The 24,315-nt window shown below is 41.2% G+C and overlaps 1 protein-coding gene across 3 annotated transcripts in view; it reads right to left on the bottom strand.

Annotated features, from left to right (window-relative positions):
• Window positions 1–24,315, bottom strand: part of Map3k5 (mitogen-activated protein kinase kinase kinase 5) — a 193,292-nt gene that overhangs the window by 78,155 nt on the left and 90,822 nt on the right. For all 3 annotated transcript variants that reach the window (XM_076928058.1, XM_076928060.1, XM_076928059.1), the window contains 3 exons: window positions 20,469–20,581; window positions 10,701–10,860; window positions 8,370–8,523 (listed from right to left, as the gene is read on the bottom strand). In XM_076928058.1, coding sequence (XP_076784173.1) covers window positions 8,370–8,523; window positions 10,701–10,860; window positions 20,469–20,581 — 427 coding nt within the window. The remainder of the gene's footprint in view (window positions 1–8,369; window positions 8,524–10,700; window positions 10,861–20,468; window positions 20,582–24,315) is intronic.

Below are 24,315 nucleotides of genomic sequence, written 5' to 3'. Positions count from 1 at the left end.
GAGCTAAACAAAGAATTCTCAATTGAGGAAACTCGAATGGCCAAGAAGCACCTAAAGAAATGTTCAGCATCCTTAGTCATCAGGGAAATGCAAATCAAAACAACCCTGAGATTCCACCTCACACCAGTCAGAATGGCTAAGATCAAAAACTCAGGTGATAGTAGATGCTGGTGAGGATGTGAAGAAAGAGGAACACTCCTCCACTGTTGGTGGGATTGCAAGATGGTGCAACCACTCTGGAAATCAGTCTGGCGGTTCCTCAGAAAATTGGACATAGCATTACCTGAGGACCCAGCTATACCACTCCTGGGCATATACCCTGAAGATGCTCCAACATATAACAAGGACATATGCTCCACTATGTTCATAGCAGCCTTATTTATAATAGCCAGAAGCTAGAAAGAACCCAGATGACCTTCATCAGAGGAATGGATATAAAAAATGTGGTACATTTACACAATGGAGTATTACTCAGCTACTAAAAACAATGAATTTGAGAAATTCTTAGGTAAATCGATGGAACTAGAAAATATCATCCTGAGGTAACCCAATCACAAAAGAACACACATGGTATTCACTCACTGATAAGTGGATATTAGCTCAGAAGCTTGAAATAGCCAAGATTCAACTCACAGACTACATGAAGCTCATGAAGAAGGAAGACTGAGTGTGGGTGTTTCCGTCCTTCTTAGAAGGAGTAACAAAATACTCAAGGGAGCAAATATGGAGACAAAGTGTGGGACAGAAACTGAAGGAGGGGCCATCTGGAGACTATTCCACCTGGGTATTCATTCCATGTACAGTCACTAAAGGTAGATGCTGATGTGGATGCCAGGAAGTGCATGCTGACAAGAGCCTGATATAGCTGTCTCCTTAGAGGTCTGTAAGAGTCTGACATATTCAGTGGGGGATGCTCACAGCTAACCACTGATCTGATCAAGGGGTTCCCAATGGAGGAGTGAGAGAGAAGACTGAAGGAGCTGAAAGGGTTTGTGGCCCCATGGGGAGAGCAAAAATACCAACCAACCAGAGCTCCCCAGGGTCTAAACCACCAGCCTGGGAGCACATAGGGAGAGACTCATGGCTCCAGCTGTATATGTAGGGGAGGATGGCCTTGTCAGACATAGATGGGAGAGGAAGTCCTTGGTCCAGTGAAGGCTGGACGCCCCAGTGTGGGGGAATTCGAGAGTGGGGAGGTAGGAGTGGGGGGTAGGTGAGAGCATATCCTCATAGAAGCAGGAGGACGGGGAATGAAATAGGGGGCTCCTGGGCAGGGGAGGAGAAATGGGGTGAGGGGATAACAACTGAAATGTAAATAAATTATCCAATAACAATAATAATAAAAAAACACGTGATGTAGTCTGAGCAGGAGGGACAAGAACATGGGTCAGAAAACTGGTTCCTGGCCACATACCAGGAATACAAAACAGTCATTTTTCCTTCAAGTTTACTATCACAGAACACTTATGTAACTTTATGTACATAGAAAGGGGGCAGGGAAACCTCCAAATTTTCCTTTATCCTGAGAACATAAAAGAAATCTCACAATGATGCCCGAGTTCTGACTCAGGACCACACCCCTTAGCTGGTGAACCAAGTATCCAATTTCAGTCAGTCAAGTTCAGTGCTACCAAGACTGAAGACTGAATTTTCAACCACCAGTATAGAAATGGTGCTGTCTGGGACCTGGGTGGAAGAGGGGAGGGGAAAAGTGGAGTAGAATCAATCAGGTGTGGGGAGAGACAGGAGAGAGACCCAGAGGGCAGGAAAATGAACTGAAATCTGCAGCTACTTGGGTAGTGGGAATCTCTAGGAAGTCCCAGAGACCTGGGATGGGGGAAGCTCCTAAGAGTCAATGTGGGTGACTTTAGCCAAAATGCCCAACGGAACCTGACAAGACCACCTCCAATAGCCAGACAGGACCCCCAGTGGAAGGATGAGGACACCAACTCAACCACAAAACTTTTGACCCAAAATTTGTCCTGTCTAAAAGAAATACAGGAACAAAGATGGAGCAGAGACCAAAGGAATGGCTGACCAGTGACTGGCCTAATTTGGGATCCATCCCATGGGTGGGCTCCAATCCCTGACACTATTACTGATGCTATGTTGTGCCTAGCATGGCTGTCCTCTGAGAAGCTCTACCTGATAGCTGACAGACAGACCTGTGACAGCTAAGCATTGGAGAGAGGTCAGGACCCCTATCAGAACAGTTAGGGGACAGATTGAAGGAACTGAAGGGAATGGCAACCCCACAGAAAGACCAAGGAGCTCAAACCCCTGGGAGCTCCCACCAAAGAGCATACACAGGCTTGTTAGAGATCCCCAGCACACATGAAGCAGAGGAATGCCTTGTCAGTTCTCAGTGGGAGACGATATGCCTAATCCTGTAGAGACTTGATGCCCCAGGGTTGGAGGAAGGACCCAGGGGGAAGGGCCACCCTCTCAAAGACAAAAAGGAGATGGGGGGGGGTGGGGGAACTCTGTGAGGGCGGAACAGGAGGCAGGGCAGCATTTGGGATCTAAGTAAATATAATAATTAATAAAAATAAGAAATGGTGCTGTCATATCTGAACAACCCAGAGTTTAAGATACGTAAGTAATAGAGCACAAAAGACGGGGATCCCAAAAGATCTTGCAAGGTTTCTTCACCAACCAATGAGATTCCTCTGTTCCCCAAATCTATGCACACATTATTTTAGAAAAGTAAGGGCTCAGATGAACTCCCTCTCCTGTTGAACTATGCCTTTACTGTCACCACAAATGTTCCTAATAGATAAACTCTGAACTATGTGTTCTCAACTTGGGACAGGGAACAAAACAAGGTTATTGTTGTCGAAAATTCCCGGAGCCCTGCAATGTGCCCTTGAAATGACAAAACAGGAGGCACCCATAAGATAAGCACAGAAGGGCTGAGGAATGGAGGGGAGAGGGAGGAAGGAGAAAGGAAGGGAATAGAGATGAGGAGAGAAGGAAGGGAAGGGGTGAGTAAGGAGGAGACAGGAGAAGTAGAAGGATCAATCAAGAAAAAGGAAGCAGCTGAACAGAGCCTGGCACCTGACCCAGCTCACGAGAGGCGTGAACTCTGGCTTTCACTCCAGCCCACATTACAGTGACCGTGGACGTCACTTATCTGAGCAAGGCAAGGTTAACTGGATAGCTATTAGCAACCAGTGCAAATCTACGTCTCTAGAGAGCCACAGAGCACCAGACCCCCTCTCCATCTGAATCCAGACATTAGTTGATGGTCTCCAGGCTTTGCAAGGTGAAAAGCAAATCTCTTCTAACCCCAAGAGGAGGTGAGGAAAGGGAATAAACTAGACTGAGCATAAATAAACATGGCCCTCCAAACCAGTTCCCGAACTTTCTGCCATCTTTGACCATGCCTGGTTTTGTTTTTTGATTCTTGGATGACAAGAAGTTATGAGAACGAGGTAAATAGAAACAATCCAGTATACAGCTTCTCATGTGGTCTTTCCTGGGTTTTAGTTATATCCACTTTCTAAATGGACAATGTGACCATCAAGACCTAATCAAGACCACCAAAGCCCCCCAAGCATGAGCCACAGAGGATGCTCCCATGAGGACAAGATATTGCAGTGGCTGACACAGCACCAGAAGGCTTCTTTCCCTCTGTGAAAGAACATATTGGCCAATTTGAGACACAGTGACAACTTATTACCCTGATATGTATTATGTATGTATAGATACGTACGGACTTCTCTCTTCCCCAACCATCTCTGCTATTTTATGATTTACGTTGATGTTTTCCTTATTTCTGCAACAATGTATTTGCACTTTGTGCAATGCTTATTCATATATGCAGATACAGGAAAACAGACGTGATTAATTGGAAGTAATTTTATGGAATTAGGAACCTCTTGGTTGACTTAGGCTTTCTGGAATTGATACAAAATAAAGTGTAAGAAAGTTCCACTAGTTAGGCATAGTGATGCACACTTGCCCTGGAGGTTGAGGCGGATAAGCTTGAGACCACCACGATCAACTTGGTAAGGACTTGTCTCAAAAAATAAAGAACAAACAAACGAATAAACAAGCTGTGGTGTAGGTCAGTGTTAGAGAGAGGAGGGGCGGGGTCAGTGGTAGAGAGAGAGAGGGTTGGGTCAGTGGTAGAGAGGAGGGGCTGAGTCTGTGTTAGAGAGAGGAAGAGTGGAGTCAGTGGTGGAGAGAGGGGCGGGGACAGGGGTAGAGCGCTGAGGGTGTGGGACAACTGAGGACGTCTGACCTATATCCTCAAGGCCCTGGGTAAAGTAAGAATTAGAAAACTGCAATTTTGAACTCAGTGTAACAGCAAAGCATGGGAAAGCAATTTTGAGTTTTCAAGTTACGTACTCTGGAGCAGGAGTGAATGAAGCGAGTACAAAACACTCTATTTTAGTCTCTTCGAAAACAGACAGCCACAAATAAAGCATGGGGTTTCAAGAAGAAATGGGATTGCTGCAAAAACAAACGACAGACAAGTCTGCAAGATAAAGTAACGTGTGCACGCTAACGTTATGTGTGAACAATAATGTAACGTGTGCACGATAATGTAACGTGTGCATGATAATGTAACGTGTGCACAAGAATGTTAATATGTGCATGATAACATAATGTATGTACAATAATGCCTGTGTGTCCCAGCCCGCCTGTGGAACACAATGTCAGCACCCTACCGTGCTTACTTTAAGACAGTTTCAAAGAAACAGACTTCGCAAATACAGTTGAAGCCCCATGGTCCTTCCCATGTCTCACCATCCCTTGCTGAGACAATTTTGCAGAACGTCTGGAAATTCTTATACCCACTAGCAACGTCTAAAATGTTTCTGCCCCCTACATGTGCCAACTGTGAAAGCGTTACCAATCCAAGCCCAGCAGACCAAAAACTATTTCTCAACTTAATTTGTATCTTCTTGCCTTCTTAATTACGCTAATTTCCTTCCCTACGGTAACTGTCTTTAACTTACATATTAGGCAATTTATCCATTTTACAGTATTTGTATTAAATACTTTTCCTGCTTCATAGCTTTGTATTCTGTATGTTTATGGTAGTTTTTTTTGATAAAGATTTTATATATATATATATATATATATATATATATATTAGATTATATATATAATATATATATTATACATATATAATATTATATATTATACACACACACACACACTGTAGCTGTCTTCAGACACACCAGAAGAGGGCATCAGGTCCCATTACAGATGGTTGTGACCCACCGTGTGGTTCCTGGGAATTGAACTCAGGACCTCAGGAAGAGCAGTCAGTGGTCTTGATGGCTCAGACATCTCTCCAGCCACTACGTTAGCTTTTTGAAAGGAACATTTCCTTTTTTTATTACAGTTTTACACATGCCAGGCAAGCCCTCTATACTGTACTACATCCCCAGAGCCTCCATTTTGCTGTGTGAATATAGATATAGGTGGGTGTCTGTGTAGGCTCAAGTGTATATTTGGGTAAGTATGCACATGTATGCATCTAGTCAGAGGACAAGATCAGGTGTGTTTCCTTGGGAGAGGCCACCCACCTTTAAAAAAATTAGTTTTATATATATGTGTGTGTTTTGGTTGCATGTTTGTCTTTGCATCACACATGTGCAGTACTCAGAGTGGTCTTGGAAATCAAACCCAGGTCCTCTGAAAGAGCAGCCTGTGCTCTTAACCAATGAGCCATACATATCTCCAGCCCTCACCTAAAGGGTCTCTCACTGGCTTGGAACTTACCAAGTAGGCTAGGTTAGCTGGCGGGTGAGCCAAAGGATGTTCCTGCCTCTGCTTCCCCTAGAGCTATAATGCCAATGGATCTGGCTTTTTAATATGGGTTCTCCAGGTGGGACTCTGCTTCTCATATATGCAGAGCGAATATTTTATGGACTGGGCTATCTTCCCAGCTCTCCTCCATCTTTAAATGAAATCAATTAGGATGAGATAAGATTTTCCCTGTGGAACCTATGGGGCCCTTCTTGCTTTAGAATGTCTCTAAGATAGACACGGTGGCATGTGCTTGTAATGCCAATACTTTTGAAGCTGAGGCAGGAGAATTTCAAGTTTGAAACCAGATCTGGAGACACAGAGAATCCAAGGCCAGTCTGGTATGTAGTGAGGTCTTGCCTTCCCTCCCAAAATGTTTGTTTGTTTGTTTGTTTGTTTGAAATAAGGGCCGGGTGTCTCTTAGAGGTAGAGTGCTTGCTTAACTTTGAGTCTGGTCCTCAGTACAGAAGAAAGGGGAGGGAACATTTAAAATAGGAGAAAGATTAAAAATGGAAAAAAAAGAAAAAGTCTTTTAAACCTAGAGTTTATAATCTCACAACTTCTCACTATTTCCTGGGTCTCATTCCTTTATTCATTTACTTACAACAGACTACCTTATACTGAACTGAGATGGCGGCTATGTGTCTCCTTTCCCATGGCTTTCTAGCTCATCAGATCAGCATCGTGCCTTCTCCTTCTGCCAGCACCACATTTACTGTGCCTCACAGAGCACTACGGAAAGGCAAACTGCCAGCTCACTCCAAGATACTGGCTTTCCTATGCTATCCATTGTCTATACTAGGAGACAGAGCTCAAGGCTTCTTCTGAGGAAGTCAGAGAAAAGCATGTTCACCCCAGCACTGGATTTAATTAGACAAAGCACACAATCCCTAGATCCCTAGATCCCTAGATCCTTATAAAAGAAATGGAGAACTGTCACTTCCCATGAGCACAGACTAGAGAGATGTATCACTTTGATACGAGAAGTTAACTTGTGCACAGAGTCAGCTGCTACAAAGTGCTGGATCGGATGCCACTCCACTACCTCATTACTTTGTATATGGTGACTGCAAGGGCTGTAGGATGGGGCTGCATCCTGTAAAATGATGTGTGTGCATGTGCGTGTGTGTATGTAAAGGTGGCTTAGTCAGTAAAGTGTATGCTATGCAGGCCATGAAGACTGACTTTAACGCCAGTAACCATTAAATGGTCATGCTGGGTGGTATGAGCTCGTATAGTCCCAGTGTTAAAGAGCTGAGGACAAGTGAATCCCTGGAACTTGCTGGGCAGCCATGCTAACCTGATCCCAGCGAAAGACCTTGTTTCAAAACACAAGTGGATAGCTCTTGAGAAATGATACTGAGGATGACCTATGGCCACAAATACACACACAACATACATACACATATGACCTATGGACAACCTATGGACAACATGGATATGTATGTACAGTAAGTATGTGTGTATGTGTATATAGAGAGACATAAATAGGCGTACATGTGTTTATGCCCATGTCTGTGTATCCATGTACACACACACACACGGATGAGTATGCATAATATGTATGTACGTATGTGTGTATATAGAAATATATATGTGTATATATATGTTTATATCTACGTCTGTATATCCATGCATACACATGTACAAATGTGTATGTACAATATGTGTGAGTATATATATATACACATACACATATACATATGTGTCTATGCCTGTCTTGCGTATCCATGCACGCACGCACACACACACACACACACGGATGTATGTGCACAATATGTGTGTGTAGAGAGACAGACATATTATAAATATATATGTGTGTGTCTATGCCTATGTCTCTGTGTTTATGTGTACACACACACACACACACACACACACACACACACACACACACATCTGCTAGAAACCAAACATACTCAATTGAAGACCAAACTGTAAGTCATCATTTTCTAGAGTGAAGCACTGGGAGCGATTGCTACATGGGTATATATGTGACCACAGGGCAACTTTGACCCACCTGGCTAAGAGTGGTTGAGACAGAATTGCAAACAATGAGCTGATGGTTTGGCCATAACAATGCTGATAATCTTTAAGACAAAGTAACAGAACTGCAGCATCCAAGGACATCAATCTGCCTGGGATCAAGAGCTGCCCTGACCTAACCAAAGCATGATCTCTTTACTGCTTTCTGAGTGTGCCTCAGGACACACCACGAGGAGCAACTCCAATCCTTTGCCCCAAGATGGTATCTCCTTTCTATGGTTTGGAGAATTCTTGTTGAAAAGTGAACAAAACTAGGCATGGTGGATGTGCCTGTAATCCCAGCACTCAGGCTGAGACAGGAGTTCAAAACCAGCTTGGGCTACTTAACCAGACCCTATCTCAAAATAAATAGCAATAATAAAGCACTAAAAAATAAAAAGCAAGCCAAAACAGCTCAATCTGTAGAAAAGAAATATGTCCACTAAGTCACATGCTATGCATGATAAGACATAGGGTCTGTAAGTCACCCACATCACGACTGTCAAAATCACACCGCCAGGTGTTTCTTAATGACAGGAAGCAACACACAACTGAACTCAGATGTACATTAGAGTACTCACTGGAAATCTAACGACAGTAACATCTGTTTTTGTGGCCTCAACCAGGAAGTCCATCCAGAAGTCCACCAGTTCCTGCTTGGCTGTGGGCTGCTCTGGGGTCAGTTTCACAAAATGCTTATATATCAAAATGGTCTCCACAATAGACTTGAGATACCTGAGAGTTGAAGCACATATGACAACACAGATTTAGGGCAGCCTGTTCCCCTCCACCCCGTGTTTATCTACACATGTAGTTACAGCTCTAAGTTCACTCGTGCTTTTCACTGGGTCTCCGTGTTTCATAAACACACTCTACTTTATGTTGCAAATCCGGTACTTTCTCATGTTTAAAGTTCACAAAAATTCAACAAAAATTCATCGGAGAGATGAGAAAAGTCAGGTTTAGGAGGCTTAAATAAATTGGACCTTGAGCCAAACATCTCCCTAAAATGTGTTTTTATTTGTCGTGCTGGGGATTAAACCAGGGCCTTGTGCATGCTAGGTAAATACTTCAGAAGTGAGTGAGCTACATCCCCAACAACACTTTAAAAACGTGAGTGTGTGTGACTATTTGTATCATACAAGTTTTAAATACCTATATTCAATTTGAAAACAAGGTGAACACACTTATTTTTAAATATATGCCTGTTCAAGGAAGCTCTCTGAAATATTTCAGGAGAAGTGATTTTCCTCTGAACCACTGAGCTTTAAGTATTAAACAATTGTCCTCAAACCAAAGAAGACAGATGGTGTCTCAGAAGAAAACGTTAAGAAAAAATGAGGAAGGTGGTGGCTACATAAGCAGTTCTGCGGGCCACAGACATGGGAGTTGACATTACATAGCAGGCGTTATCACGTGGCTGCTTCAGGACTGTGTAGAACGGTGTTTGCTTTCTTGTTAACAGATTCCAGGATACCCAAAGCCAGAGCTCTTTGTATCCACACTTCAGTCTCCACTTCTGCTGTCAGAATAGTTGTCAAAAAGAAACAACATGTGGGGCTGAATGTAGCATGAGTGTTTATGGGTTCACTTAGCTCATGTCATTTATTCAAAGCCCACTGTGGACACACATGAGATGTCAGCACAGCCCCTGTTCTCAAGTTGCACATGGCACCATGGAGACACATAGAAAAAGGTGTATTAGCACCATGAATAAAATCAGTGGGGATGGACTATAAGGAAAGACATCAACACTGACAGACTGAAGAACATCTGAAACAAGAAAGCAGGTGGTGGTCCGTGGTGGCGGTGGTGATGGTAGGGGTTTGGGGAGTGGTCAGCATGAAAGTCTGAAGTCAGTATCTGAGTTAGGATGTGATGTGTGAGCATCCCTCCAGGTGGATGAACAAGGAGGCTGCACAGGGCGTCTTTAGACAAGTGTTAAATGCAAACATTTAAAACCACTTGCTGCTCATTGAGCAGCCTGAATCCCAGAGCAAAACAAAAGCAAGTCTGGGAAGGCTTGACAAACCAAGGAGATGGGCTTTACCCCTCAGCTGTGATGACTATTTAACTGGACTGATTTAAGGATTTCTTCTACGGGAAGCAAAGGGCAGGCTTATATTTTAGAAAGATCAGTGCAGAGATGCCGTGGAGAAAGACTGGGCGATAAAGACCTGAACATGAAGTCCTGTAAGAGGCTACGGGGGCCTCAACATGGCAGGCAGCTCCTGGGATGTGGCCAGTGAGAGCCTGGCCTCAGACCTGCTCTAGGAAGGGACTCTGTCTGCATGGCTGCGAACCTTTCACCACGTCGGTAACCACAAATGACACGGAATAGAAGTATTTTAGAATACTATTTTTTTTTTTAAATAATCTCAAATGCAGAAGCAATCTTATCTCTCCCACACTGCGGAGACAATAATGAGACTTGGATATCTCCCCAAAACAGCTTGGGATTTACAAAACATACATATGGAAGGCACTCCAATGTGTCTACCACACCAGGAGTGAATGGAAGTGAAATCCAAGAATAAGAGTTCCCAGACAGAACTGGATCACGAAGGAAACAAAGCACTCGGGTTTGGAACGGAGCCCAGAGAGGCCGAGAAGAGCATGTGGTCTTAGATCCCGGGCTGGCTCAGATGTGAAGGCTCAGAGTGTGGCCCAGGCATAGTTTATGTGAGGGACGCTGGTTGACCTGGCTCGGTGGCTTAAGGGACTTCATCAAAGCCATCACAACTTTTAACTCAATAGGTTTTTATTTTTTTTTAATGAAAATTCTGTTTTTTTTTTTTTCTATAGGTTCCAGATGTTCGCCTAAAAATAAACAAAATGTCCTATAAGCTGTAAAATTCAACAACAGTATGAGGCTGTTTCTTAAACTCGACAAGCGCATGAGAGTTGATTACCATGCTGGTGTCTTCAGTCTGAACAGCTTCTCAGATGCCTGAATGACTCTCAGATGGTCGTTGGCCAGGACACTGGCTCCCAGAAAAAATCCGACTTCCCAGTAGCTCTGGAGTTTCTCCAAGTTTCCCTTTTTACCCAGAAGGCTGCTCAGCTTCACTCCTAGGAGATGAACAGAAGCAGAGAATTACAAGGCAGAGCTGACTTTTTATTTAGATGTGCAATTAAGTTGTCATTGTCCTTAAACATCGAAATAGCTCCAAGTCTCCGATTACGGATGTGGTCCAAACTCATTGGAAGGACGCTGTGCTGGTTTGAATATGCTTGGCCTAGGGAGTGGCACTATTAGGGGGTATGGCCTTGTTGGAGGAAGTGTGTCACTGTGGGTGTGTTCTTTGAGACCCTCCTCTTAGCTGTCTGGAAGACAGTCTTCTCCTAGCTGCCTTCAGATGAAGATGTAGAACTCTCGGCTCCTCTAATACCATGTCTGCCTGCATACTGTCATGCTTCCTGCCATGATGATAATGGACTGATCTGCAGAAAGTGTAAGACAGCCCCAATTAAATGTTGTCCATTATAAGAGTTGCCTTAGTCACAGTGTCTCATCACAGCAATGGAAACCGGTTTCTCAGACAGACATACTCTCTTATTAAACAAAGTGTACACACAAGGTAAAAATTATCTCCCCAAACTTGTATTTGTTTTTATTTACTATTATGTGCATGAGTGTTTTGGGCCACTGGAACTAGAGTTGTGGATGGTTATAGTCCATAGTGTAAGTGATGGGAAGGGAACCTGGGCCCTCTACAAGAATAAGTGTTCTTAACTGCTGAGCCACCACCTCTCCCACCCCAGCAAAAATTATCTTTAATTGAAAACTCCAACAGTCATTTACCTACCACAGTCTAGAATTTCCATGTATCCATATGTGTACAGATTATAAAATGAGAAAATCCAGAATATTGTGTAAGCCCCTTTCTTCTCTTGTTATATCCTGGATTATAAAATAATTTGAAAAGAGATTTTCTTGTGTTTTTTAGAACAGAAAATATGTGGGTAAATTGAATCACAGATGTGTGTCTGTATGTAATGTATAGGGTGTGACTGTATGTAATGTATAGGGTGTGTCTGTATGTAGTGTATAGGGTGTGTCTGTATGTAATGTACATGGTGTGTCTGGTGTGTCTATATGTAATGTATAGGGTGTGTCTGTATATAATGAATAGGGTGTGAGTGTATAAAATGGATAGGTTGTGTGTCTGTATGTAATGGATGTGTGTCTGTATGTAATGTACAGGGTGTGTCTGTATGTAATGGACAGGGTGTGTCTGTATGTAATAGACAGGGTGTGTCTGTATGTAATAGACAGGGTATGTCTGTATGTAATGGATAGGGCATGTCTGTATGTAATGAACAGGGTGTGACTGTATGTGTGGTGTGAACATATATTTACATATATTATATATTAGCACAGTTATGAATCTATAAAGCCAGATTCTAGATAGTCCTGTGTCATTAGTGTTCCCCCCTTTCCCTTTGTTATGCTGCAGAAAATTTACACGTGAGAAGCGAGCACCTCTCAGCTGCATCTCCAGCCCATTACTGTCATTGTCTAAGGCATGATAATATGATTTATATTCTCCAACTCTTTTATTACAACTGTCTTGTATTATTTTGTGCATCGTATTAATGTGTTTAAAATATATCCTTGTAAAACTGCTTAATACTCCCAATATCCATTACATTAAAAATTATTTGAGGCCAGACCTAGCTGCACATGCCTACACTCCTGGCTTCTGTGGAGGTGGTCAAGCTATCAAAAGCTAAAGGTTTGCCTGGGCTAGAGAGTGGATTCAAGACCAGCCTGGGCAACTTGCTGAAACCATCAGAGAATACGACAATAAAGGGGGTAGTGTGAAGCATAGCTCAGTGGGAGAGCACACATGTAGTATGTGCGTGACTCTGAATTTAATTCCCAGTATCACCAACAAAAATTGTTCTTAAAATTTAAAAATATGGCAAAAAGGTAGGACATATCACTGTAACAGGCTACGGGGCCATAAGGCCACTCAAGAAAAATATAATTACTACTTATTAAAGGTTCATTAATAGTTTATTTATTAACTTCTAAGTATTACTCTAGTTACCATATAAATAATTTGTCTAGCAGAACATATAATCCCTAAGATTTGTGGCCTGTTAGAACATAAACCAGCTTTGAAATAAATCAAGTATAAATATCTTACCCTAATATTTCTTGTTAAATATTTATTACTGCTTAAATGGTCTTTGACTCAGACATATAATCTTATTTAAAGGTTTCACATTAAAATGATTTATATCTATGTCTATTTCATATTTTCTGAGAGTAATAATCTTACCCTTTTGAAGATTATAACTAAAACAAAATAACCTCTACCTTTGAAAAGTTACTTTTTATTATATAATTTACTTAAACCATAAATACTTCCGGGGGGGGGTGGGGTGGGGATGAACACTTGGGCATTCTTCATACTTCGAGGATAAATTAAAAAGCGAATAGCTTTGACACCAGAAAATTTCAAAAGTTTGAGACAGTTGCACCTGCATATGCAGACACGTCACCGATCTTGATGGACCTACAAAAAATGTTTACAAAGTGGGCAGGAAGAATGTATCTACTAGCCTTAGCTAAAAATGAACAAGTTTTCATCAAGTCACACTTGTCTAAAAACAGGGGTGCCCAGATGCAATGTAACAGAGTCCTGCTTAGACGGAAGGCTACAACAGTTACAATAAGATTCCAGCACATTTTGTACACAGAAGGTCACTCTAGGGTAGTGATATTTGGCTTTAACCATGGTAGCACTTTGTCAAATGATCATGACACCAGCCTTTCAACATCTGGGGGAAAAATGTTTTTAAAATTATTTTTACATTTATTTACTTGTGTGTGTGTGTGGGGGTGTACGCATGTGTATGTATGTGTATACATGTGTGGGGCGGTGGGCAGTGAGAGGCAGCTGGGTACCTGGTCCAGGAGGCTTCGAACCCCAGAGACACTCAGGGATGGCAGGAGTTTGGCCTTGCTCCTGGGACCCCTGGCTGCTTTCACATAGCCCGACATCGACTGGCACATTGTGGAGTGAACTCAGTCGAATTCCTGCGCTTCTGTCTCCCTGAGCCATGGCACCAGCCCCTTGGGGTGGCAGACATGGGACTCACAATTCAACCCAACAGGACCCATGCGCACATTCATGCCACAGCCCAACACACATGTGTGCATGGGCATGTACACGTGTGTGCACATATATGTATGTGTGCATGTGTGTACATGTGTGTGTGTGTGCCCACTGACCACTAGAGTCATGCTCATACCACAGTTTGCATGTAGAGGTCAGTGGATAATGCGAGGGACTTGATGGTTAATTCAACCATGTGATTTCTGAAGATCAAACTCAGGCTTTGTAACAAGTACTTTCATCTACTGCCATCTTACCAACCTCAGAATGTATTATTATCTCTAATAAGAAATAGTATTGTAGCCCATGGGCGCATCATAAATTATTTACCCAAACACAAATGGACAGCCATGTTTTCCTAAGTTCTTATATACCTAGCTTTGCCCAACCACTCAATTACCTCTGAATCACGAAGTTCTAAGTGCTGCTTTTGTTGGAGACAAGAGGTTTACTCCTTCTGTGTTGACAGGCTCTAAGTAAAGGCTAACACACAACACTGGTTCCTTTGACAGTTGTGACAACTGTCATGCCCATTCAGCACTTCCAATCTCATTTTATTTTGTTTTATTTTACTGAGATATGATCTTATTATGTACCCTAGACTGGCCTCAAATTCAGAATCTTCTTGTCTTTACTTACTGGTGCTGGGACCATAGGTGCGTGGATTAGAGCTCTGCCCCAACTCCCTTTGAAAACCTTTGTGATTGATGGTCTTCCCTTGTTTGTTTTGCAAATGAACTTGTATGTCCTTCAAATAGGATGCACAAAACACATTTTTATGTGAAACTATTAAACTTTTAATATCAGTGCTAAAAATATAACCCTAATGTATGTGTGTTTGCTCGAGTGCATGTGTGTACATGCACATGCTGTGCAAGTGTGTATGGAGGCCAGAGAACAACCTGAGGTGTTCTTTGTAGGTGACAGAAATCTCTAATAGGCTACACAGGCTGGGCAAGCCCAGGAGACCCAACTGTCTTTGACTTCTCAGTAGAAGGATTACAAGAGCATCCTACCATTTCAGCTTTTTTGTTTGTTTGTTTGTTTAGTTATATATTTATTTGTTTGTTGGTTGGTTGATTGGTTTTTTTGAGACAAGAGTTTTTCTGTGTAGCACTGGCTGTTCTGGAATGCTCTCTGTAGACCAGGCTGGTCTCAAACTCCAAGATCAACCTGTCTCTTCTTACCAAGTGCTGGGATTAAAGGTATGCCACAGCTGCCCAGCTTATTTTGACTTTTATTTTTTGCTGTTCCATGCAGCTTCTGCATGGATTTGAACTCAGGTTCTCATGTTTGCAAGGCAAGTAAATATGTAGGAGGAGCATCTCCCAGTTCCTCCAATGTTTTTATATTTATGAGGTTTTTCTTTTTCATACACATTCATATATTATAGAACTAAAGATCTTAGTATATAAAATTGTACCTGTATTTAGGATATTTCCATAAAAGCTCTCTTTGGAAGTATTATACTGGGTTTTAGGCTACAATATTTTATGTCCTAAAGTGCTGGGATCATGCATGCCCTGAAACATTTTTAAAGGTACTTATGCATGATTCCTGTTGTAACTACACCAATTATAATTTACCAAGTCCTTACCAGTAGAGTACATTTTTTTCTATGTAAGTTTTTTTTTTTTTTTTTTTTTTTTTTTTTTTTGGCTAAAATTATAAGCAATGAATGTTGTGTCCTCATTATTTCAAATATTCCCATCATTTCTTTCATTGAACTGTCTGCTTATGTGGTTTGGGATTTAGCACACAACTCTCATTAGACCTGGCTGACTTGTAAGCACTGAGTTTTCAACAGTACGGTTTTTATCACAGTGTTTTCAGCTGGCGGCTCCTATTAAATTCAAGGCTATTCTAATGGACAAAGGAGGACACAGAGCTGCCACCAAACACTCATTAGTTGCCTAGCACTGAGCACATTAAAACTGCTGACTCTTTCAATCCACACAACACAATGAGAGAGGGACTATCGTCTTTTCCAACAAGGAAAACAAAGTCCTGAGAGATCTGGTAGCTCCCTAAAAGGCGGAGATTAGAGTCTTTCATTTTGACTTTCTATTATGAAGAGTTTCAAATGTACGCAATTATAAAATATACTAAAATAATGGGGTGGGGAGACAATGCTCAGAGGTAGAACACTGGCTCAGGATACACAATGTCGAACATACACAGAAGCAAAGCACACATGTGTCTATGTACACATACATATGTACTACGATGAATGACTGGTTTTGTGACACGTGTTAACATGTTCTTATTGTTCCAGTTCCTTGATTATCTTTGCTGAACCATTTCAAACTAAATCTCTGATATAATATTGCATGTTTAAAAAATCATAAGGAATCTTTAAAGTTCCCCTGTAAATATCTCCCCATTAAAACTGCAATTCCCTAATGTTATATATTAGCTTGTTTTGACAAAAAATAAAATCTTTGTTACCTAAATGTCCCCCATAGTTTTTTTTTTCATAATCAAGGTCATTTCATTTGGTATTTGTCACTCTGAATATCTTCTAATCTACCTAACCCAGCCATGCTTTCTTTCCTATGACACAGATGGCCTCCCCCTCCCCCAACCAAAGCAGAGGTGCCTTCTTACTGCAGAACGTCCTTGTACTCTGGATCTGTCCACCGGCATTTCCTAGTAGTTCCTAACTTATTTCCTTAGATCTCTTGATTCCTAATAAATGGATATTGGATCTTAGGCTTACAGTTAAACAGTTATGGTGAGAATGTTTTTATGAGAAACACTATATGCCTCCTGAAATGAAGAAAAACATGCAACAAGACAACCATTTAAAACAGTGACGTGAGTTTGTCACTCTGTAGGCTCCTTCCCTTCTACACACGCATCTGTTCTTTCTTTATTTTGAAGACTTATGTGCTGAGTTATCTGGTATGTACATGGGCATTTTATATACATGTACATTTGTGTACCACATGTGTGTACATATCTTGGTGATGAGCAATTTCACCAGGGAACAGCTCAGGCACCATGTGAGTATGGCAAGATGCCCACTTTTTAAATAAGGTTCTCCATGTAATGGTTTTGGCTTTTCACTGAAAATCCTTGCCATGGTAAGTATTATCATGACATTGCCAGCAGCAGCAGCTCTATCTGCTTTCTACTGCATTAATCAGGAGGCTCCAGGAGAATGTGTCCTCTTTGGGAGTAAGAGCGCATGCAACGATCGTCAAGCAGACAAGTGCATCAGGACGGGGAAACCAGAATGTTCTCTTAACAGGAAGGGAAAGGAGCTGCCCTTTCCCTTCTAAGTTCTGATTTTCTGAAACAGTGGCCACCTCCATAAATGGCAAAAGGAGGTCCTTGTGGTTGGTAATGAATTGTTTCTGTCTTAATTTTTTTTCTTATCTTTATGGACACATGGCTTTTTATATTCAGTAATAACTACTATAGTTCATCATTTTTACTGTTTTGAAGTTTTGTTTGTTCTGGTTTGGTCTGAGATTTTTTTGTTTGTTTGTTTTTGTGTTTTTTTTTTAAAAGGTGTGTGTGTGTGTGTGTGTGTGTGTGTGTAAGGTGGAATTAGACAGCCAAGGCTGTCACTGACCTTCTAATCCTCCTGACTCCATTCTTGGGTTCTGGGATTATAGCTGTGGCCACCACGCCACTTATATGGCGCTCAGAATTGAACCCAGGCCTTGCTGCATGCCAGACAAGCACTCTACCAACATGAACTATAGTCCTGGATCTGTTGATAATTTTAATGTTCAGAAAAACTGAGATTAAAATAGTCATTCATCTCAGTTCTAAAGACAAGGTTCTTTTCCCTACATCATCATTACTGACTGGACCCAAACAGTAATTCTGACTCTCCATAAAATGTACCACAGTTTAAAATTCCCACAGAGGATGTGACAAACAATTTTTTTTTTATTTGGTTACTGTTAGAATATTAATTTTCAAGACTATGAAGCTGAAAATAGACAGAGGATTTAAGATGTGATCCTGTATTTTAAATGCTAGTTCTAAGTACTTGAACCATCAATTTTTATCCAAAAATGAAGACCTATGAAGCAATTAGTATAGCCTTAAGCAAACCCATAACTGTAATTAAGAGTTTCGATGGTTTGGACTGGCTTGAATATCTGCCTCTAAGGTTTCTGTACCAGGCTTAGAATACTAGTATTGGGCAGTATCAGAACCTTTAATAAGCGGAGCCTTATGGTAGGTGGTTAGCTCATGGAAGTTACTAACCTCACTGTCTTCAGAAAGGATCAAGGTAGTTCCTATGGGACCTTCTTTAGCTCTTTTGAGAGTGAGTTGTTACACAAGAAAGAGCAAGTCCACTCACCAAATCATACCCACATTCCTGCATCATCATGTAATTGTTCCCTCTTGACATCCCCCATGATGGGATACAGCCAGGAGACCCCCAGTGACTAAATCAACAGGGCTCCTAGACCTCAGATTTTTTAGCCTGCAAACCTGTATTCTAAGCAAACTATTCACCCTCTAATATTTTGTTACAGTAGCAAAAAAATGGGACTACATTTTGGCTACAGATCATGACAGTTAAGAATTATTTCTTACATTAGAGATTTGAAAGCTTCAGATTTAGTGACTCTTTTTTTGGTCAGACTTTAAGTTTTAATTTTTCCCTTCATAAAAAGCAAACTAAGAAGATATCATAAAAATGAAAACGATTATTATAATGGTTTAGTAGTTCAGACTAATTCATGTTTTAAGATGCCAACACAGATGAATAGAAGTTAAGACATTTAAATTTTTGATTAGAGAATTAAATGAAATACATTTAAATAGTTCAAACATGCCATTAGCCTTCGTTTCCCTTATATAATATTTAATATTGTTATATTAGCTTATTGATTTATTTGCCTAAACCATTTTTTTTTCTTGAAAATACACATAATCTAAAACTTACTACATAAAAATTAGTTTTAGGTCAACCCAGTTTTGATTGGCATAATTTATGAGTAAATAAAATGTAACCTAGAATGCTAAATATCACCTCATGCTCATATAGAAATTATAGTATACACAATAACATCATGTAAGCCTAAACTTAGCTCTTAGAGCCGAAACAGTTCACCATGGAGTCGCAGTATACGTCTTCATAGAGAGCAAAACTTCCATATGTAAACAATTTAACTTTGTGTGTGTGTGCATGTCTCTTGTGTGTAAGGAGGGTGCACATGAGTGTGCAGGGGGTAGGTCTGTGTGCACAAATGCATGTGGAGGATACTGGTCAACTTCCAGTGTGGTTCTTCAGCTGCCAACCATCTTACTATGTGCTTACTTTTGAGGTAGGGTCTCTTGCTGGCCTAGAGCTCATCAAGTAGACTAAGCTGGGTAATACCTGACTGCGCCCACCTCCCCAGCACAGACGACCCCGATTGGTCTATCACATTAAGCTTTGTTCAATATGTGTTGTGAGTTCTTCTTAGAATAAAATTCAGTGTTTACTTGGTGAAGTTACATTACAGTTCTCTCAACCTCAAAGTGCTGACTGGTCTCATCTACACGCCATGTAAAAATGAGACCAAGAATAAGTACATTTCCAAACCACTACTACTGCTCGGCCTACAGATGCAAATCGGCATCAAATCCCATGAGGACCAAAAGGCTCCACTAAAACTTCATTTTTGTGTTCAAGGGCACAGCAATCAAAATGTTTGGACCACTGATGGAGGGGATGTTTGGGCTATGATAGAGCTTTAAAATTAAGACTGAATATTTTAGTATCATTTCTAAAAGGCCCAAATTAATGTTTATTTTTATTTTCTGATTTTAGTTATCAACCAGAAACTTATTTCACTTGATTTTAGACAAAAGGTGGAAGAAGTGATCCAATTAACTAACACATGATGTCAGGTAGAGCTTGGTGCATTAATATACAGTAATCTGGCAGTGCTTATGATTAGATTTGCATACTTACTTCATCCTGGGGCTCTATTTACCCTCAAAAATGTCTTAGAACAGTGTCTGATGGAACCCTTGAAAGCCCTTCCAAGACGATTTTTTTTTTTTAAAAGCAAAGGATTTACTTTTTTTTAGAGACACCTAAACCATTTTCAACTTTAAAATCTTAAGAAAACTGTCTTTTATAATGAATAACTTAATAACTGGTAAGTGTTTTTTTTTTTTTCTCTCTTGCAAAAATAAGGCCAAGATTTCTGTGGCTGTGGTAATAATTCTTCCAAGAGCTGAGAAGGTCTCTAAGGAGGGGTTTAGCCATTCACCAGGACGAAATCTGGTTACCACAGAAGCTATGCCAGGATCTAGAAACAATAAAAGTGCTACCAAAGCTGAAATCGGAAAGCGGCTTCCCAAAGCTGTGAATAGTGAATGCTGTTAAACACCAGAAGACCAGCAGGAGACAAGGGCACATTCAGAACAACAGTATGAAATTCTGATCCAGAGGACCTAATAACACTCCGCCACACACAAATTTCTAGGAGATGTAATAATAAAAAAAAAAATGCAAGGATCATCTCCTTCACACCAACTCTGGGTCCAGTTTCTTGATTTTCTTTTAAAGTATCAAGCTGCAATTACCGACTTTCCGAAGCTCAAAAGAAGATTCAAACTGGTGCCCAGCTGCCAGCAAGAGGACTGCATAATTAATTCCTGACTGTAGTGTTGGCTCAGATTCAAATGCCTTTTTGAACCTATGGAAAAAAAAAAAAAAAAAAAAAGAGTACAAGTTTACTTTCTCAATCATGAAACCCTGGGTGTGCAGTAACTTCTGTTTGCATAACTTCAGTGCCCAAGCACAAATTATTCCATTGGCTCTGACCCCAGAATCTAGTGTGCTATTAGGATTTAATGCTTAAATAACTGCATACCCATGACTCCCCAGCTCCTCTCAATCTGATATTTAACTCATCCCCAACCTAATGACCCTGACTTGTAAAACAACTTTTTATTTGCAAACAACTACCAGAAACATATGAACGTGTGTTTCTGATATTTTAAAAATGAAACCACACAGCATTTTCATTTTGTCTTGTCTTGGAATACACAAAGTTTTCATTGAACAGTATCATCCTGGCAATGCCCTGAAAGGATGGGGACCCAGTAAGTGGTAGAGACAATGACAAAAGGCCAATTACAGGAAGAAATTTACAAAGTCCAAGGTTGGGCTGCACATGAGTTTTGGCTGGAAGGTTTGGAAGGGCACAAAGCTGTCTTCTGAATGTGGAGGAGCCTGAGTTTCAAGTTTGGGAAGCACACTCAAAAGGACCAGTGCTTGGCTATCTACTACAGTTTTTAAGGTAACACTGCTAGGGCCAAATTGAGGGATTCCCACATGCAATATTAAGCAGGCAATGATACCAATAGTTATTGCATTTAGACCCATGAAGAAGAAAAGGGGGAAAAAAAACCCATTCTAGTCCCCAACAGAATCTGCTTGAGATGAGAACATGAGAAAAGGGACTCTCTATTCAAAAAGAAAAAATCAGAATGAAGCAGACTAAATTCCTAATAAATGACCTTTTGAAGATACATTAAAGAAGATTGCATAAGGAGAAAATATCATAGAAGCAATTTTATTTAAATCATAGCTAAAATATAAGAATAGCAAAACTGGTAGAGGGTAGACTATTATGTTTATATTTTTGTCTTTCATGTGTACTTGATATTTCTCATAATTTAAAATAAGTTAAACATTAAGCAAAAATACACCTCTCTGAATTTTGGTTCCGTTAGGTAAATATTTGCAGATTATTAAAGGAAATACCAACTATATAAAATATTTGTACCTCTTTTAGAAATATAGATATTTCCATTCTAAATGGAAAACCAAGGTCATATCAAGGGTCGTTATAATTTACATGTCCTCATTTATGTCTTAAAGGTCTTTGTTCACAGACAAGTGGATTAAAAAAAAAAGTGTAGAAAATGGATGATACTTTGCTTTCTTCAAATAATATCAAACTACACAAAACTTTTCAACAAGGAGCCAAAGAGCAGGGATGTACCATGATGAACCATGATGGACTGTAATCTTCTAAACCGTGAGCCCAGACAAGCCCTTCTCATAAATTGTTTCTGTCGGGTACTTCTTTCACAGCAACAAGGAAAGTAACTAACACAAGAGGGACACATGTATAATCTGCACTTTTATATATGTCTGATGTAAAGCAATAGCATCATTGACCTAAAACTCTAAAAGAAAAGACCCCTCTTCTGTGTGGAAGTCAGCATTTAAGCACGTGGTAGGCATGCCTCAATGCATAAACCACAGAAGACAGGTATAGAGTAAGAGACCAGTGGACAGGGGAAGTAGACTATACAGTTCTGGAAAGACGGTTTTGGGATACTGGAGCAGGCACACTAAACGGAGAGGAGGGAGAAGAGGAAGGTAAGCTAAGGAATACAGAGGAGCGACTAACGCTAAGTGCTATTTGAGGAGTCACATGGATGCTTACTACTGTAGAAGCTTCTTAAAATACACACATATACGAATGTAACTTAAAGTCAGGAATGGGTTGCATCTAGTTGCTGCAAAGGGCCAACATGGAAACCCCAAAACATCTCAGGCTACTGCCAAGGCTTTAATTGTTCTCCACAAACAGATGGTAAGGCCCTATTGCTGAATACAACATTTACATATCTCATTGATCACAGAAAAATCAAGGTGGTGCCCCCCCAAGAGTCTTCACCTCCACTGACTAATGTTCACGGCACTGGAAGGTCCTCTGCATGCTACCAGAGAAGAAGAATAAACGCCACCTCGGCTACAAGCTCTGCCATCAGCAACAGTAGCCTGCCTGCATGATGTGCTACTACAATAGTGACCCAAACGTGGGCGTAACCAACCATCTGCTGACTGAGTTTAAGAACTACTCCAGGAGATGGAATCCATGCCTGAAGCTGCTCAGCTAACCAAGAACCTGAGACTAGATGGGCTATGGGCCTAGGAGAAAACCAAATTCAAATACTATTGTTCTACTAAGGGAACATGTTGTGGCCCCAGCAAAATGTTGAGGCCCGGGCTGCCCCGCGTTAGGCGGCCACTATATCCCGGCCCAAGTTGCAGCTCCGGTCTGCGGGTCGGGGTTCAGCAAGAGAGAGAGAGTGAGGACGGACTCGAAGAATGGAGACCAGACAGAGTGTGATTCAATCCCGTTTATTCTTCAGTCTCTCTTCCTAATCCAAGTTCCAAGTCTTGAGTTTTTAGTTCCTAGTTGTACTCCTGTTGTTCTCTTCCGAGTGTCTACTGTCTACTCCTACTCCTAGTGTCTGAATCTCTGTTACTCCAAATTGTTCTCTCTAGAGCCAAGTGTCTTCTTCCTAATGTCAAGTAATCTGTTCTCTCTCTGTCTGCTTCTAGCCTTTATATGTCTCACTTCTAAGCCACGACTTCAGGTCACGCCTTTAATCATGCCCTTAGGTCTTGTCTCTAAATCTGATCTCTACACTTCTAAGTCACACTCTTAAGTCACACACCTTTAATCTCACACACCCAAGGAAAGATCCTGGGTATCTAAAGCAAGATGTTATCAGAGTGTGCTCAGCTGTTGTAGGCTATTGTAATCCAAGTCTCATGTCAGGGTATATGGCTCAAGATGGCTGCAAAGCTGATAGCTGCTTTCTGCTAAAAGTCGGCCCCCAACAGGAACAGCAATAAAATGACTCCCAATGACATTCTGCTAACACAAAGACTCAGAATGGAACAATATGCAGCAACTGAGAGATTTTACAACAATCAGTCCTAAATGAGATGTCTTCAAACACTTCAAGCATCTCCCCTCAGGGCTCAGGGAGCTCTGGGGAAGAGAAGACAGAAAGACTGTAAGACCTGAGAGCATGGGTGACTCCAAGGAAACAGTGTCTTCCAAACACAACAAGGACAGATGCCCACATGCACTCAAATGACTATGACAGCATGCTTGCCTAAGTTCAAAGCAGACAGGGTTCCATCATAGTGCCAAGATGAGAAAGTAGACACAGGCTTGTACCCCTACCCAAGAAGCTATCTCTAACTGACATCTTCTTGCAAAGGAAGAATTAGTTCTCTCCAACAGAGTCTCACTAGGTATATTAACCACACTTAAGAATTGGTCCCATGCCCAGCAGTAGATGACCACCATAAAACTTGCAGTTTCACATTGTACTGGCTAGTTTTCTGTCAACCAGCCACAATCTAGAATCATCAAAGGAGCCTCAATGGAGAAACTGCCTCCGTAAGATCTGGCTGTAGGGTATTTTCTTAATTACTCACCAATGGGGGAGGGACCAGCCCCTTGTGGGTGGTGCCATGCCTGGGATGGAGGTCTTGGGTTTTATAAGAAAGCAGGCTGAGCAAGCCATAAGGAGCAAGCCAGTAAGCAGCAGCTCTCTATGGCCTCTGAATTAGCTCCTGCCTTCCCTGACTGAGTTTCTGCCCTTACCACAT

The sequence above is a fragment of the Arvicanthis niloticus genome, chromosome 30 (genome assembly GCF_011762505.2).
Source record: "Arvicanthis niloticus isolate mArvNil1 chromosome 30, mArvNil1.pat.X, whole genome shotgun sequence".
NCBI classification, from domain to species: domain Eukaryota; kingdom Metazoa; phylum Chordata; class Mammalia; order Rodentia; family Muridae; genus Arvicanthis; species Arvicanthis niloticus.
Note: the sequence above shows the minus strand (reverse complement) of the source record. Positions and strands in the feature narration are given on the sequence as shown.